This window comes from Salmo salar, chromosome ssa01 (genome assembly GCF_905237065.1).
Source record: "Salmo salar chromosome ssa01, Ssal_v3.1, whole genome shotgun sequence".
In the NCBI taxonomy this organism is placed as follows: domain Eukaryota; kingdom Metazoa; phylum Chordata; class Actinopteri; order Salmoniformes; family Salmonidae; genus Salmo; species Salmo salar.
In genome coordinates, this window is record NC_059442.1 from 52,809,195 (window position 1) to 52,825,617 (window position 16,423).

The 16,423-nt window shown below is 41.1% G+C and overlaps 1 protein-coding gene across 2 annotated transcripts in view; it reads right to left on the bottom strand.

Moving 5' to 3' along the window:
* Window positions 1–1,345: 1,345 nt before the first annotated feature.
* LOC106604861 (kynurenine 3-monooxygenase) overlaps window positions 1,346–16,423 on the bottom strand; it is a 29,534-nt gene continuing 14,456 nt past the window's right edge. For both annotated transcript variants that reach the window (XM_014199937.2, XM_045719497.1), the window contains 7 exons: window positions 14,502–14,623; window positions 13,758–13,905; window positions 12,514–12,571; window positions 12,184–12,266; window positions 9,831–9,932; window positions 9,615–9,674; window positions 1,346–2,371 (listed from right to left, as the gene is read on the bottom strand). In XM_014199937.2, the coding sequence (XP_014055412.1) occupies window positions 2,231–2,371; window positions 9,615–9,674; window positions 9,831–9,932; window positions 12,184–12,266; window positions 12,514–12,571; window positions 13,758–13,905; window positions 14,502–14,623 (714 nt within the window). In that variant the 3' untranslated portion in view covers window positions 1,346–2,230. The remainder of the gene's footprint in view (window positions 2,372–9,614; window positions 9,675–9,830; window positions 9,933–12,183; window positions 12,267–12,513; window positions 12,572–13,757; window positions 13,906–14,501; window positions 14,624–16,423) is intronic.

The following is a 16,423-nucleotide window of genomic DNA, read 5'->3' on the forward strand; positions in this document are numbered from 1 at the left end:
GTTGCAATGATCATGAGAACGGTTAGGAATCAGCCCAGAACTACACGGGAGGATCTTGTCAATGATCTCAAGGCAGCTGGGACCATAGTCACCAAGAAAACAATTGGTAACACACTACGCCGTGAAGGACTGAAATCCTGCAGCGCCCGCAAGGTCCCCCTGCTCAAGAAAGCACTTATACATGCCCGTCTGAAGTTTGCCAATGAAAATCTGAATGATTCAGAGGACAACTGGGTAAAGTGTTGTGGTCAGATGAGACCAAATTGGAGCTCTTCGGCATCAACTCAACTCGCCGTGTTTGGAGGAGGAGGAGGAGGAATGCTGCCTATGACCCCAAGAACACCATCCCCACCGTCAAACATGGAGGTGGAAACATTATGCTTTCGGGGTGTTTTTCTGTCTAAGGGGACAGGACACCGCATCAAAGGGACGATGGACGGGGCCATGTACCGTCAAATCTTGGGTGAGAACCTCCTTCCCTCAACCAGGGCATTGAAAATGGGTCGTGGATGGGTATTCCAGCATGACAATGACCCAAAACACACGGCCAAGGCAACAAAAGAGTGGCTCAAGAAGAAGCACATTAAGGTCCTGGAGTGGCCTAGCCAGTCTCCAGACCTCAATCCCATAGATAATCTGTGGAGGGAGCTGAAGGTTCGAGTTGCCAAACGTCAGCCTCGAAACCTTAATGACTTGGAGAAGATCTGCAAAGAGGAGTGGGACAAAATCCCTCCTGAGATGTGTGCAAACCTGGTGGTCAACTACAAGAAACATCTGACCTCTGTGATTGCCAACAAGGGTTTTGCCACCAAGTACTAAGTCATGTTTTGCAGAGGGGTCAAATACTTATTTCCCTCATTACAATGCAAATCATTTTATAACATTTTTGACATGCGTTTTTCTGGATTTTTTTGTTGTTATTCTGTCTCTCACTGTTCAAATAAACCTACTATTAAAATTATAGACTGATCATTTCTTTGTCAGTGGGCAAATGTACAAAATCAGCAGGGGATCAAATACTTTTTTCCCCTCACTGTATGTACATCTGTGGTGACCTGAGACTGTCGTAAGAACAAGCCAATCATCAGCCTAGCTAGTGGCGACCACTTTGAGTTTGACAGAGTTTGGTTTTTCCCACAGAAAACGTTTTTCATAAAAATGTGTGTGCCTTAGATGTTTGTCCTTTTTCACTCAAAACATGTTATGCTGTGTGAAGGACTCCTTGATTAAGAAGTGAGCAAGTGTGAAAAAGCTCAAATTCATTCATTAATCAAACAGGTTTTGCAAGCCATAACTCCGCCACAAGCAACTGCAAATTCATTAATTCAACAACACCCACATCAAGGCAAATTGTATTAACGTTTAATGATAAATAATTATTTTTCAACACAGGTCATGCAGCTATGACTGCTACAGTTGTATTGTTGAGCAGTAACATTGTGATCATGGCACAGCATTAAGACCATAGTAACTTATTTTTGCTCATATCCTTGCAGGTGCAACCTCAATCAAAAAACAAAATACTGTGGTTTTAACTTACTGGCCTTGAAGAATTAACAGCCCATTATGCTTAGGGTTATGTATAAAAATGCCCAGTTCCCCATTATTTTGGTTACCATGGCTAGAAGAAGAGATCTCATTAACCTTGAAAGAGGGGTATCAAAGTAGCATAGGGGGTTTAAAGTGTGTGTGTGTGTGTGTGTGTGTGTGTGTGTGTGTGTGTGTGTGTGTGTGTGTGTGTGTGTGTGTGTGTGTGTGTGTGTGTGTGTGTTTGTGTCTTAGTCACCAGATCTCAACCCAATTGAACAATTGATTCTGGGAGACAATGTTTTTTCACCACCATCAACAAAACACAAAATTATGCCATTTCTTGTCGAAAAATGGTGTCGCATCCCTCCAATAGTGTTCCAGACACGTGTAGATTATGCCAAGGCATATGGAAGCTGTTCTGGCGGCTCGCGGTGGCCTAACTCCCTGTTAAAACATTATGTTGGTGTTTCCTTTATTTTACCAGTTACCTGTACATTAACACAAAATGTGCCCCACAGGCCTTCAATTACAGTCAATAAAATGTTTATTAAGAACATTATGAAACAATTACATTGCTAATTGGGTCACAGAACACTGTATTTTTCCATCTGTTTTGAGGTCAGTTGGGTTTTAGCTCTGTTGTTTGTAGCTCAGTTTTCACCCCTCTATCTGGGACAAAGTGGTATTAGCCCACAAAACCTCAGAAACGACTCTTGAGGGCCTGCAGCCTGGTCCACAGCTGCTCGATGGAGATGTTTGGCATGTTAGGGGGGTATCTGACTAGAAGGTAGGAGCCCCCCACGACAGATGCTGCCACACATAACAGGCCTTGGTTGATCACCTGAGGGGAACAAAATAATTCCGTTTCTTAAAAATTGGAAATCGAATGATCCTCCATCGTTAAGACTATTTAAATATTGAAAATGTGGGCTACAGAAAAATAAAATAGCATCATTTGAGTTTTAAAAGCACTAGAAATGAGCACAAGGTGAAAGGAAATGAAAAGTGAAAAGAAATGTTATGAGAATAAAACAAGAAATGTGTTGAAGTAACAACAAAAAAATCTGATGACTGAAACTTAAGTCTCAGATCGCTTGTCTATAGCCAAGTTAACCTCCCCTTTCATGTAAGAAAGTAATAATGACAATCACGCTTTTTTGGAAAGAGGATAATTTTGTACATATATTAAACTGCGAGATTGACCAATTCCAGTCCCCTTGAGTACAGTCGTGGCCAAAAGTTTTGAGAATGTGGAAATTAATATTTGTGTCAAAGTTTGCTGCTTCAGTGTCTTTAGATATTTTTGTCAGATGTTATTATGGAATACTGAAGAATAATTACAAGCATTTCATAAGTGTCAAAGGCTTTTATTGACAATTACATGAAGTTGATGCAAAGAGTCCATCTTTGCAGTGTTGACCCTTCTTTTTCAAGACCTCTGCAATCCGCACTAGCATGCTGTCAATTAACTTCTGGGCCATATCCTGACTGATAGCAGCCCATTCTTGCATAATTAATGCTTGGAGTTTGTCAGAATTTGTGGGTTTTTGTTTGTCCACCCGCCTCTTGAGGATTGACCACAAGACCACAAGGATTAAGGTCTGGGGAGTTTCCTGGCCATGGACCCAAAATATCGATGTTTTGTTCCCCGAGCCACTTAGTTATCACTTTTGCCTTATGGCAAGGTGCTCCGTCATGCTGGAAAAGGCATTGTTTGTCACCAAACTGTTCCTGGATGGTTGGGAGAAGGATCCTTCACCTCACTGTGCGTGGAGATGCACTCACACCTGCCTGCTGCGATTCCTCAGCAAGCTCTGTACTGGTGGTGCCCCGATCCTGCAGCTGAATCAACTTTAGGAGACGGTCCTGGCGCTTGCTGTACTTTCTTGGGTGCCCTGAAGCCTTCTTCACAACAAGCCTTCCGCTCTCCTTGAAGTTCTTGATGATCCGATAAATGGTTGATTTAGGTGCAATCTTACTGGCAGCAATATCCTTGCCTGTGAAGCCCTTTTTGTGCAAAGCAATGATGACAGCACATGTTTCCTTGCAGGTAGCCATTGTTGACTGAGGAAGAACAATGATTCCAAGCACCACCCTCCTTTTGAAGCTTCCAGTCTGTTATTCGAACTCAATCAGCATGACAGAGTGATCTCCAGCCTTGTCCTCGTCAACACTCACACCTGTGTTAACCTCTTACATCTAGACGTTCCGCTAGCGGAACACCTGCTCCAATATCCAATGATAGGCGTGGCGCGAATTACAAAAAAAAATACAAAAACTTCAATTTTTCAAACATATGACTATTTCACAGCATTTTAAAGACAAGACTCTCCTTTATCTAACCACACTGTCCGATTTCAAAAAGGCTTTACAGCGAAAGCAAAACATTAGATTATGTCAGCAGAGTACCCAGCCAGAAATAATCAGACACCCATTTTTCAAGCTAGCATATAATGTCACAAAAACCCAGAAGACAGCTAAATGCAGCACTAACCTTTGATGGTCTTCATCAGATGACACACCTAGGACATTATGTTATACAATACATGCATGTTTTGTTCAATCAAGTTCATATTTATATCAAAAAACAGCTTTTTACATTAGCATGTGATGTTCAGAACTAGCATACCCCCCGCAAACTTCCGGGGAATTTACTAACAATTTACTAAATTACTCACGATAAACGTTCACAAAAAGCATAACAATTATTTTAAGAATTCTAGATACAGAACTCCTCTATGCACTCGATATGTCCGATTTTAAAATAGCTTTTGGTGAAAGCACATTTTGCAATATTCTAAGTACATAGCCCAGCCATCACGGGCTAGCTATTTAGACACCCGGCAAGTTTAGCCTTCACCAAAATCAGATTTACTATAACAAAAATGTTATTACCTTTGTTGTCTTCGTCAGAATGCACTCCCAGGACTGCTACTTCAATAACAAATGTTGGTTTGGTCCAAAATAATCCATCGTTATATCCGAATAGCGGCGTTTTGTTCGTGCGTTCCAGAAACTATCCGAAATGGTAAATCAGGGTCGCGCGCATGGCGCAATTCGTGACCAAAAAATTCTAAATATTCCATTACCGTACTTCGAAGCATGTCAACCGCTGTTTAAAATCAATTTTTATGCAATTTATCTCGTAAAAAAGCGATAATATTCCGACCTGGAATCTCCTTTTCGGCAAACAGAGGAAAAATCACAAAGACGGGGGCGGCCAGGGCACGCGCCTAAGCCCACAGTCCCTTGATCGGCCACTTGAGAAAGGCGATAATGTGTTTCAGCCTGGGGCTGGGATGACGACATTCAGGTTTTTCCCGGGCTATGAGCGCCCATGGAAGACGTAGGAAGTGTCACGTTAGAGCAGAGATCCTTTGTAAAAGATAGAGATGGCAAAGAAGTTCAAGAAATGGTCAGACAGGTCACTTCCTGTAAAGGAATCTCTCAGGTTTTGACCTGCCATTTGAGTTCTGTTATACTCACAGACACCATTCAAACAGTTTTAGAAACTTTGGAGTGTTTTCTATCCAAAGCCAATAATTATATGCATATTCTAGTTACTGGGCAGGAGTAGTAACCAGATTAAATTGGGTACGTTTTTTATCCAGCCGTGAAAATACTGCCCCCTAGCCATAACAGGTTAACGAGAGAATCACTGACATGATGTCAGCTGGTCCTTTTGTAGCATGGCTAAAATGCAGTGGAAATGTTTTTTTGGGATTCAGTTCATTTGCATGGCAAAGAGGGACTTTGCAATTAATTGCAATTCATCTGATCACTCTTCATAACATTCTGGAGTATATGCAAATTTCCATCATACAAACTGAGGCAGCAGACTTTGTGAAAATGTATATTTGTGTCATTCTCGAAACATTTGGCCACGACTGTAGAAGGACTGAGAAACTCAGTTTCGGTGACTTCCGAAGAGCACATTCTATTCCAAAATGTATGAAAATGTAATTATGCTGACACCATCTAAAATAAAATGTCCACCTCCAGAAATGGCCCAAATAACATATTGGACCATGTACAGTTGAAGTCAGAAGTTTACATACACGTTAGCCAAATACATTTAAACTCAGTTTTTCACAATTCCTGACATTTAATCCTAGTAAAAATACCCTGTCTTAGGTCAGTTAGGATCACCACTTTATTTTAAGAATGTGAAATGTCAGAATAATTGTAGAGAGAATGATTAATTTCAGCTTTTATTTCTTTCATCACATTCCCAGTGGGTCAGAAGTTTACATACACTCAATTAGTATTTGGTAGCATTACCTTTAAATTGTTTAACTTGGGACAAATGTTTCGGGTAGCCTTCCACAAGATTCCCACAATAAGTTGGGTGAATTTTGGCCCATTCCTCCTGACAGAGCAGGTGTAACTGAGTCAGGTTTGTAGGCCTCCTTGCTCGCAGACACTTTTTCAGTTCTGCCCACAAATTTTCTATAGGATTGAGGTCAGGGCTCTGTGATGGCCACTCCAATACCTTGACTTTGTTGTGTTTAAGCCATTTTGCCACAACTTTGGAAGCATGCTTGGGGTCATTGTCCATTTGGAAGACACATTTGCGACCAAGCTTTTACTTCCTGACTGGTGTCTTGACATGTTGCTTCAATATATCCACATGGTTTTGCTCCCTCATGATACCATCTATTTTATGAAGTGCACCAGCCCCTACTGCAGCAAAGCACCCCACAACATGATGCTGCCACCCCCGTGCTTCATGGTTGGGATGGTGTTCTTCGGCTTGCAAGCTTCCCCCTTTTTCCTCCAAACATAACGATGGTCATTATGGCCAAACAGTTCTATTTTTGTTTCATCAAACCAGAGGACATTTCTCCAAAAAGTATGATCTTTCTCCCCATGTGCAGTTGCAAACCGTAGTCTGACTTTTTTTTATGGCGGTTTTGGACCAGTGGCTTCTTCCTTGCTGAGCAGCCTTTCAGGTTATGTGAATATAGGACTCGTTTAACTGTGGATATAGATCCTTTTGTACCCGTTTTCTCCAGCATCTTCACAAGGTCCTTTGCTGTTGTTCTGGGATTGATTTGCACTTTTCACACCAAAGTACATTCATCTCTAGGAGACAGAACGTGTCTCCTTCCTGAGTGGTATGATGGTGGCGTGGTCCCATGGTGTTATTACTTGCGTATTATTGTTTGTACAGATAAACGTGGTACCTTCAGGCATTTGGAAATTGCTCCCAAGGATGAACCAGACTTGTGGAGGTCTACAATTTTTTTCTGATGTCTTGGCTGACTTCTTTTGATTTTCCCATGATGTCAAGCAAAGAGGCACTGAGTTTGAAGGTAGGCCTTGAAATACATCCACAGGTACACCTCAAATTGACTCAAATGATGTCAATTCGCCTATCAGAAGCTTCTAAAGCCATGACATCATTTTCTGGAATTTTTCCAAGCTGTTTAAAGGCACAGTCAACTTAGTGTATGTAAACTTCTGACCCACTGGAATTGTGATACAGTGAATTATAAGTGACAATCTGTCTGTAAACAATTGTTGGAAAAATGACTTGTGTCATGCACAAAGTAGATGTCCTAACCGACTTGCCAAAACAATAGTTTGTTAACAAGAAATTTGTGGAGTGGTTAAAAAAACTAGTTTTAATGACTCCAACCTAAGTGTATGTAAACTTCCGACTTCAACTGTATATAGCCTATGCATGGCCTATATTATCAGATGTGCTATTAGCAATAAGCATTATCACCTGTAGCCCAACTGAGGCAGCATAGTGGCTATAAAATGTACAGGCTGAATCATGGGGTTTGTTTATCTGCATTTACCCTATTGGACACAACATCCTGATTGTTATTATTAATCATTATTATTTTAAATGTGAATATATAAATTATTATGAATTACTATTTACTGGTCTATTACAAAGTAGGCTGTCATTGCCCTTTTAAGAGCTCTGCTGCACAGCTGCAGGTAAATCATGTTTGAAACTGGTTGTAAAACTGCAGTTGAAAAACAATGCCAGGCACGCAATTAAAAGGAGCAGAGAAATAAATGTGGTAGCAATGGAAAACTGGGATCCCACTCTCTTTTTAACTAAGGTCAAAACTGCTTTCAAAATAAATTTGCCAAAACTGCTTTTGCATTAAGAGTGTTTTCCTGCTATTGCATTAAGAATTGTTGTGCATTGACTGCTTGTCAGAATCAATGATTTATATAAACACTAGATGACTAGTAAGGGGCGCTGTGTTGAAGCAGCCTTGCCTCCATCTTGGCACTCCCCCACCATTGTAAAATATATTTTGGAAGCTACAGAAATGCATTTAATAATGTCTACATTCGTTTTTACAACACGTATTATATTAGACACACCTTAATGCATATGTTTCAATTATATTATGTGAGCTAAACATAAAAAATTTAAAAATGTAAAATATAAAAAACATTTTCCTTAAAGTATAATGAGATTACTAATGTTACTGTCCCCACTACAAAATAAATATAATACTTAAACATGTAATTTTGTCCTTTTAATTGAAATACTGTAGAAAGTCTCTCAATGGCCATTACATAGCATCAACAATCCATGGTTTATAGACATTGAGTAAACCAAACATTAGGAACAACTTCCTAATATTGAGTTGCACCCCTGCTCTTTTTCCCTCAGAACAGCCTCAATTAGTCGGGGTATGGACTCTAAATGTGTCAAAAGTGTTCCACAGGGATGCTGGCCCATGTTGAGTCCAATGCTTCTCACGGTTGTGTCAAGTTGGCTGGATGTCCTTTGTATGGTGGACCATTCTTGATACACACAGGAAACTGTTGAGCGTGAAAAACCCAGCAACGTTGCAGTTCTTGACACAACCCGGTGCGATGTTCAAAGGCACTTAAATCTTTTGTCTTGTCTATTCACCCTCTGAGTGGCACAAATACACAATCCATGTCTCAATTGCTCAATTGACTCGAGGCTTAAAAATGATTCTTTAACCTGTCTCCTCAGCTTTATCTACACTGATTTGACGTGGATTTAACAAGTGACATCAATAAAGGATCACAGCTTTCACCTGGATTCACTTGGACAGTCTATGTCATGGAAAGAGAAGGTGTTCTTAATGTTTTGTATGCTCAGTGTACGTCATTGGTCAGAAAACATGCTTCCCTCAAATGGCCCTCCCAACTTCCTTGAGAGGACAATTACTCTCGCACAGAACTCACAACAACAAGCCATCTAGGTAAATAGGTCAACTATTCTATTATGGGGTTGTATGATTTAGTTATAATAATAACATTACATGGCAAAAAAAGTAGCACTGGAAAGTTACATCCTGAGTGATAAAGTATAGGCTTTAAATTACTTTGCCAGCAGCTACAGTAGGCTACACAACGCTGTTTGAGTTGAGCACTGTGGTGGCGCACATTATAGACTACTTAATTCCCTTCATCTGAACATTGGAGTGTCAGCAATAAATGAAATAAAATCAAACAAAAAATCAAATTTCGATTTTCAAATAGATTTCACTATTCATTGAAAAATCCCTCCATCATTTTCCAAGATACATTTCTGTGCTGTGCATGATATTCTCAAAGACTGTTGGCTATAGTCACAATTTTCTCTTTATTTGCCTCTCTCCCCTTCACTGACACATGCCTTTCAGTCTGTACTTGAGTAATGTTTTGACGAAACCTTGACCCCCCCCACTTGTTAATTCTCTTTATTAAAGAAATGACACGTCATCAAAGACGCCAGGTCAGACAATTTGAGGCAGTGCCAGGGCCAACACGCTCGACGAGTAACCTCAACCCCTACAAATCATCACGGCCACCCACCATATCAACATCTCTTTGTCAGATAGGGAACTACATCTTCTGTTTGGTTGCAACAAGAAAAGCACTATGTCACTCTGGTTAGAATCAATTTCCCTTTTCTGACCTGCTTTTGAAAAGATTTCTGCAAAAGCAGTAGTACGCAGTAGTACTAAAGGTTATTGAATTGCAGTTTCAAAATGTCAGAAAGGGCACACAAAGACATCTGTATGAAAGAAAATTCTAAATGCATGCACTCAAATACCCTTATACAATGAAGAATGTACAATGTCATTTCTTACTTTGTCTTGCCAGTGCCAGCGTTTTACTGCCTCGTGGTACCTTGTCCTAGTAAATGTAACCTGGGAACAGGGAATGGTGAAACACCGAGACATTAATAGAAACAAATACAAAAGTACACAGCAATAGACTTTTAGAATCCTTCACAGTAATGCAAACTTAAAATCGTTATAAATGTACTATCAATTGGAGTGAAATGTATTACGAAAAAAACTTGCCATGGTATATAAGGGGATTATTGTCCTTGGCATAATAATGTGGAGGAAATTGTCTATGTATTTTCGGAACAGGAACCATTTGGAATTGACATGTGACCGCATCTAAAAAGATACAAAATACATCTGTCAGCAAATCGAACCATCTGTGCTCTGGATGAATCCGATTCATTACATGTACTCATTAGACTGAAAAACACATTATTTCTCCTGTAATACATGTCATTTTCAAAATGACCATATACCCACCACTTTGACATGCTTTACCTGCCCTTTTAACACTTCACCTCCACAAACGCAATGAACAAACAAGCTCATTAAAAGGGAATTGGGCGCCAATTTTCTCAAGTATATCTATAGAGCGAAGGCTAAATTTAGCTCTGTAATCAGGTGTTCTTATGATTCTAATGGAGTCTTGCCAAGGTGCTGCGGCTGTGTGTGTCACGTGTGATCTCGGGGAAGAATGGCTACATGGCAGTATACAAGGGGAGGGTAACACTTAAGACCAATTACCGTCTTTGTGCACAGAGGGATGAATTAAAGGAAGGACATTTAGTGAGAGCCTGCTTCCTGTCAGCATGTGATGTCGCATTGGCAGCTTGCCTGCTGTCAATTACTCCGGACTCAATCAACCCAATCTCCCCAACCTCTGCCCAAGCAGAGGGAAATGTTTGTACACCCCTCTGCTGTGCCTGTGGATAGTCTCTCTGAGCATCTTGGAAGACAGGAGCTACGAAAAATGAAATGACGGTAATCCTTGATGCTAATTAGACGGCGATAATTGGCATCAATTGAGGCTGCAAAACATGGGATTCATTCAGTGTGGCATCACTAAACGTTGTATGATTATACAGATGAATCCATCTACTAAATCACACACGGTAAAAGCCATCATTGAGAAGTGATGTTGAATCGATGAGAATGGCCGTTAAGCTACTGATTGATGCAGACAGAGGCCAAGCTAAGTGGATAACCTATTACGTTACACAGATATGATGTTCAGCTCACGTTTGCTCTTTCGTTGATTAAAATGGTTGACACCATGGCTACGTTATCTAAATGGAGCTTTTTCATCATATAGTCCTCCAGATCCAGTGTCGCTGAAATCAGGCATGCGTGGTCAGGGGTGCGTGCTCAGTCCCCTCCTGTACTCCCTGTTCACCCACGACTGCGTGGCCAAGCACGACTCCAACACCATCTTTAAGTTTGCTGACAACACAACGGTGGTAGGCCTGATCACCGACAACGATGAGACAGCCTATAGGGAGGAAGTCAGAGAACTGGCAGTGTGGTGCCAGGAAAACAACCTCTCCCTCAACGTGAGCAAGACAAAGGAGATGATCGTGGACTACGGGAAAAGGAGGGCCGAACACACCCCATTCACATTGACGGGGCTGTAGTGGTGCGGGTTGAGAGTTTTGGTGTCCACATCACCAACAAACTATCATGGTCCAAACACACCAAGAAAGTCGTGAACAGGTCACGACAACGCCTTTTCCCCCTCAGGAGACTGAAAATATTTGACATGGGTCCACAGATCCTCAATAAGTTCTACAACTGCACCATCGAGAGCATCCTGACAGGTTGCATCACCACCTTGTATGCTACAGAGGGTAGTGCGTACGGTCCAGTACATCACAGGGGCCAAGTTTCCTGCCATCCAGGACTAATATACTAGGCGGTGTCATAGGAAGACCCCAAAAAATGGTCAAAGACTCCAGTCACCCAAGTCATAGACTGTTATCTCCGCTACCGCACGGCAAGCGGTACCGGAGCACCAAGTCTAGGTCCAAAAGGCTCCTTAACAGCTTCTACCCCAAGCCATAAGACTGCTGAACAATTAATCAAATGGCCACCCGGACTATTTGCATTGACAACCCCCCTTTGTTTATACACTAATGCTACTCGCTGTTTATTATCTATGCATAGTCACTTTACCCCCACCTACATGTACAAATTACCTCGACTAACCTGCACCCCAACACATTGGCTCAGTACTGGTACCCCCTGTATATAGCCTCATTAAAACAACATTGTTGGTTAAGGGCTTGTAAGTAAGCATTTCACGGTAAGGTCTACTACACCTGTTGTTTTCGGCGCATGTGGCAAATAACATTTGATTTGTATAGTTTGATCACTGTAGTTGTACTGTGCATGGCAAAACTGGGTTGTATTCATTAAGCACCAAACCGTAGAAAACATACTGAAACAGGGAGTAACTACTTGGACTTGTCCAATAAGAAATGGTAATTTCCGTTTCTGTTGCAAAATGTTTGAAAATGTTTTCCATTGCATGGCCTGATGAATAAGACCCTGGTAATGGATATTGTACTAAGCTAAATGGGTACTCAATTACTTCGACGTAGTTGTACATGGCCAGGTCTGCGATGGCATGGTCGTCTGGGACTCGGACTCTAGTGTACTCAGGCAGAACAGCACCTGAAAGAACCAGAATGAATAGAATAGAATATATAAAGTAGATGATATCTTTTCCCAACATACACAGACACACACAGGTACATGAAATGAAACATGTATATTCAGCTCCACCAACAAAACAAACTCATTTAGCTGGTTGCTGTAGAAGTACTTTGACGTCAGGGGGAAATGGATTTGAATGCTTTGGTCCTCTGGCTGTCAAAGTACATTTGCTGTGCAGTCTGTAATGTGCAGTGTGTTCACTCACTGAAGTCTTCGTTGAGCTGGTCCATGATTTCATTGAAAACAAGGCAGTCTTCAAAGCCCTGGAAATAAGCTTAGTTAACTATTTGTTTCAAATGATATTGAATCAACAATATTTTGGAAATGAAATTAAATCAAAGTGTCCTATTTTATAATAAGAATAATAATGTGTCCTGTCCAGGGGGTGTACTCGCTACAGAAACAGGCACCCCTGCTCCTATCAGCCCTTCCGGATCGCACAAGCCAAGGCTCGAGCAAGGCTACTTACTTATACCACTTAGCAGAGACTTTTATCCGGAAGAACTTACAGTACAGTTTCCACATTTCCTTCTGTTACAGCCTGAATTCAAAATCAATTATTTTTCTCACCCATCTACACACAATCCCCCATTATAACAAATAGAAAACGTGTTTTTAGAAATTTTTGCAAAAGTATTGAAAATGAAATACAAACATATCTCCTTTACATATATATCCCTGAGTGGTTTCCTTCGTCTCCGGCAACCGAGTTAGGAAGGACGCCTGTATCTTTGTAGTGACTGGGTGTGTTGATACACCATCCAAAGTGTCATTAATAACTTCACCATGCCCAAAGGGATATTCAATGTCTGCTTTTTTACCTATCTACCAATAGGTTCCCTTCTTTGCAATTTATTGGAAAACCTCCCTGGTCTTTGTGGTTGAATATTGGTTTGAAATTCACTGCTCAGCTGAGGAACCTTACAGATAATTGCATGTGTGGGGTACAGAGATGAGGTAGTCATTAAAAAATCATATTAAACAATATATTGCACACAGAGTGCAACTTACTATGTGACTTGTTAAGCAGATTTTTACTCCTGAAATTATTTAGGGTTGCCATAACAAAGGAGTTGAATACTTATTGACTCAAGACATTTCAGCTTTTCATTTTTAATAAATAAATAAAAAAATACTCCCACTCCTTTGACATTATGGGGTATTGTGTGTAAGCCAGTGACAAAAAAGCAAGAATTGAATTAATTTAAAATTTAGGCTGTAACACAAACATTTTGGAAAAAGCAAAGGGGGTGTGAATACTTTCTGTTTTTACTTTGTGAAGGTACTGTATGTGCTAAGAGACACAGTGAAACTATGACCTTGGCCCTATGACCTTGCTAGCGCCATGCTCGTAACTGAGCCACACAGGACCGCACAGGGCTCATATCTTCCATCCTCCTCCCCCTCTTGCTGTTCCCCTCTGTATATACTACATATACTTCTACTTACTGCGTTCATCCCCTGACCATAGAATGGCACCACAGCGTGAGCTGCATCCCCCATAAGGACACACTTATCACTAAGGTGATATGGAGAGCACTTCACGGACACCATGGCCTGGGCTGGTAGACGGAAATAATCCCTCTTAAGAGCATCCCTGTGAAAGAGGGTAGCAGAGAGACACACAATGACTGCTATGACATTGATATGCATAGTGTATGGTACATGCTGATTTCTTATGCAGCTACACTGAAGGACCTTATCCATGCGCGCTTTTTCAACCATTTTATCTAATGAGAGAAGAATATGGTCATTCTCTCCGGCATTGCATTGGCAGAGGAGGGCGGCTAGAATGAAAAAACAAACACATCAGCTAGTTGTGTTATATTGTAGGTGTTACATTCTTTATTTCAAAAGAAATGACATCATTTAACTGTGGATTTAGACAGTGGGTGGGGGGGGGGGGTCTAAAAGAAAACAGCAATTAAGCCGTTTCTCCTGCTGCCTTTCAAGTCAAGTCAACCCTGAAAAGACCTATACGAGTTACACACCTCAGCTGCAACATGCTGTTCAGCTCAAATAAAAAAACTCAGCTCTCCAGGCTATGTAATGGTGGGTCAGTAACTTCACCCTCGAGATGATGGATGTGGTTTGACCTGCCCTGATGCAATAAAAAATGTAAGTGGGCCGGAGGGATAAAAGGAAGGATAGATGGAGGGATACGGGGAGGGGAGGGGAGGGAAAGTCACTTACGCTCCTATTAGTGGGATGGCGTCGGGAAAGTATTTCTGGAAGAACTCAATGACCTGGTCGCCCGTGGTGACATTTTCAAACTCGTCAAAAGGCATGAAGAGTGTGCAGGTGAAAGTCTTGTCCTGAGAACAAACAGTATGGAAGATTAACACAGTAAGCCTAACAAATGGATGCTTCACATGAACTGATGGATGTGGCGCAGCGAGATGGTGATGGTGGGTGTGTTAGCAGGCCAGTCTATCCTAGGAGTCCTAGGAGTGTCGCTACCTTGGCGGCAATGCAGTGCATTTTTCACCATCCTCCCAATGCACCCTTGAGCTGTACTGAGTGACAGTGCTAATGTACCCTTGAATGAGGTGCATTAACCTGGCCACACTCAAACAGAACAGCTGTTCCTCTTTTGCTGAATAGGCCATAACTTTCATAATGGTATTAATAGTAGCAGTGGTGGAGGCTGAGAGGTGGGATTACTGCCTATCTGCTATAAATGCTTTGCTGACATTTTGTGGGAGCGTTCGCCTCTGTTGAAAAGTAGGGCTCGACCTGTGGGACCCAGGGTATTTGAGAAGTGAAGATGTTGGTGAAAAAGTTTGGTGGCTAAAAAGTTTATTTTAGATAAAGTGAGTGTCTAGATCTGGACCAGAACTATGTTCTGAGGTCAAGGGTCAAATATCCCTGTTTACACTGTGACCTCCTGCAGGTGATTAGCCAGTTTTGCAATGTGACATATAAATATGTAATTAAAGTGACATACTGAATAACGAATATGGCAGCTCAGGTGACATTTAACTGCAATGTTTAAATTACACTATGTTGACATTTTCGAATGAGTCCATATTGTCCTATACATTAGATCTACATTATCCCTTTCGTACTAAGGCATTTTCCATTCAACTGTACCATACCGCTAACTTTTTCGTCCTTTTCCTTATATCTGAAAGGTATTGCCGGTATTAAAGCCGTATCTCCGCCTAATGACCTTGTAATAATTTTGGTCAATGGAGCCACGATGCTGAGGCGTCATTGGCACCACTACACTCTTAAACTCTTGATGGTTGCTAGGCAGCGCCAGTTAACCATCCTCCTCCTCCACTTCTCCCATCTCTTTGCATAGCCCACCACTAAGTATGCGCTGTTTTCTTAACCACAACTAGAAGGATCCATAAAGAATTACTGTGGGAATAAATATCACTGAATGATTAAAATATTGGAACAGAGTAGGCTAATGCAATTGAAGGCACAAATCAAATTGTAGCTTACTGAAACTCCCAAAGTCATCCAATTATTGGAATAAATTTGAAGCAATAGACTACCCGTATGTGGTCAACATAGATGAACATTTCAGCACCGTTTTGATTGGGACAGTGCCATCATGCTGCTTGTCTTAATAAATCAATGAATGTCAGATTTCACTGAATCCCCATTTGGACATTGGTTAGGCTATGCTGGTTTGATTTGAATTAGGCTGTGGAAATGTTAAGTTTGAGGCGAGTGCTGCTCATGATCATCTTGTCAAGTTTTGCTCTTCACAACGCCTACTCCTGACCACAAAAACAAAAGCCTGTGACTTCACTGACTTGTCTCAATCAATGTGATTTTGATTCACTGAATCTCCATCTGTATATTTGGTTAATTCTCTGGCTGGGCAAATACGTGGAGGTGGTATAGCTCATCTATTTGTTTGTTCATCTATCACTGATCAGAAACATGAAAAATGAACACAAGACTCACATGCTTTTGAAAATAGGATTGCTATTATTTTCCTTTGGAATCATGATGAAGACACTCTCAATGTAAGACCCTACGCCTGCTCCCTAACAAAGCGGAGTGGGTTAGAAAGAGATCAGACTTGGACTCTGTTTAAAAATGTCACTTTTTTTTGGCAGCGGTTCCACACATTTCCATGACACAAGTTGTGTGGG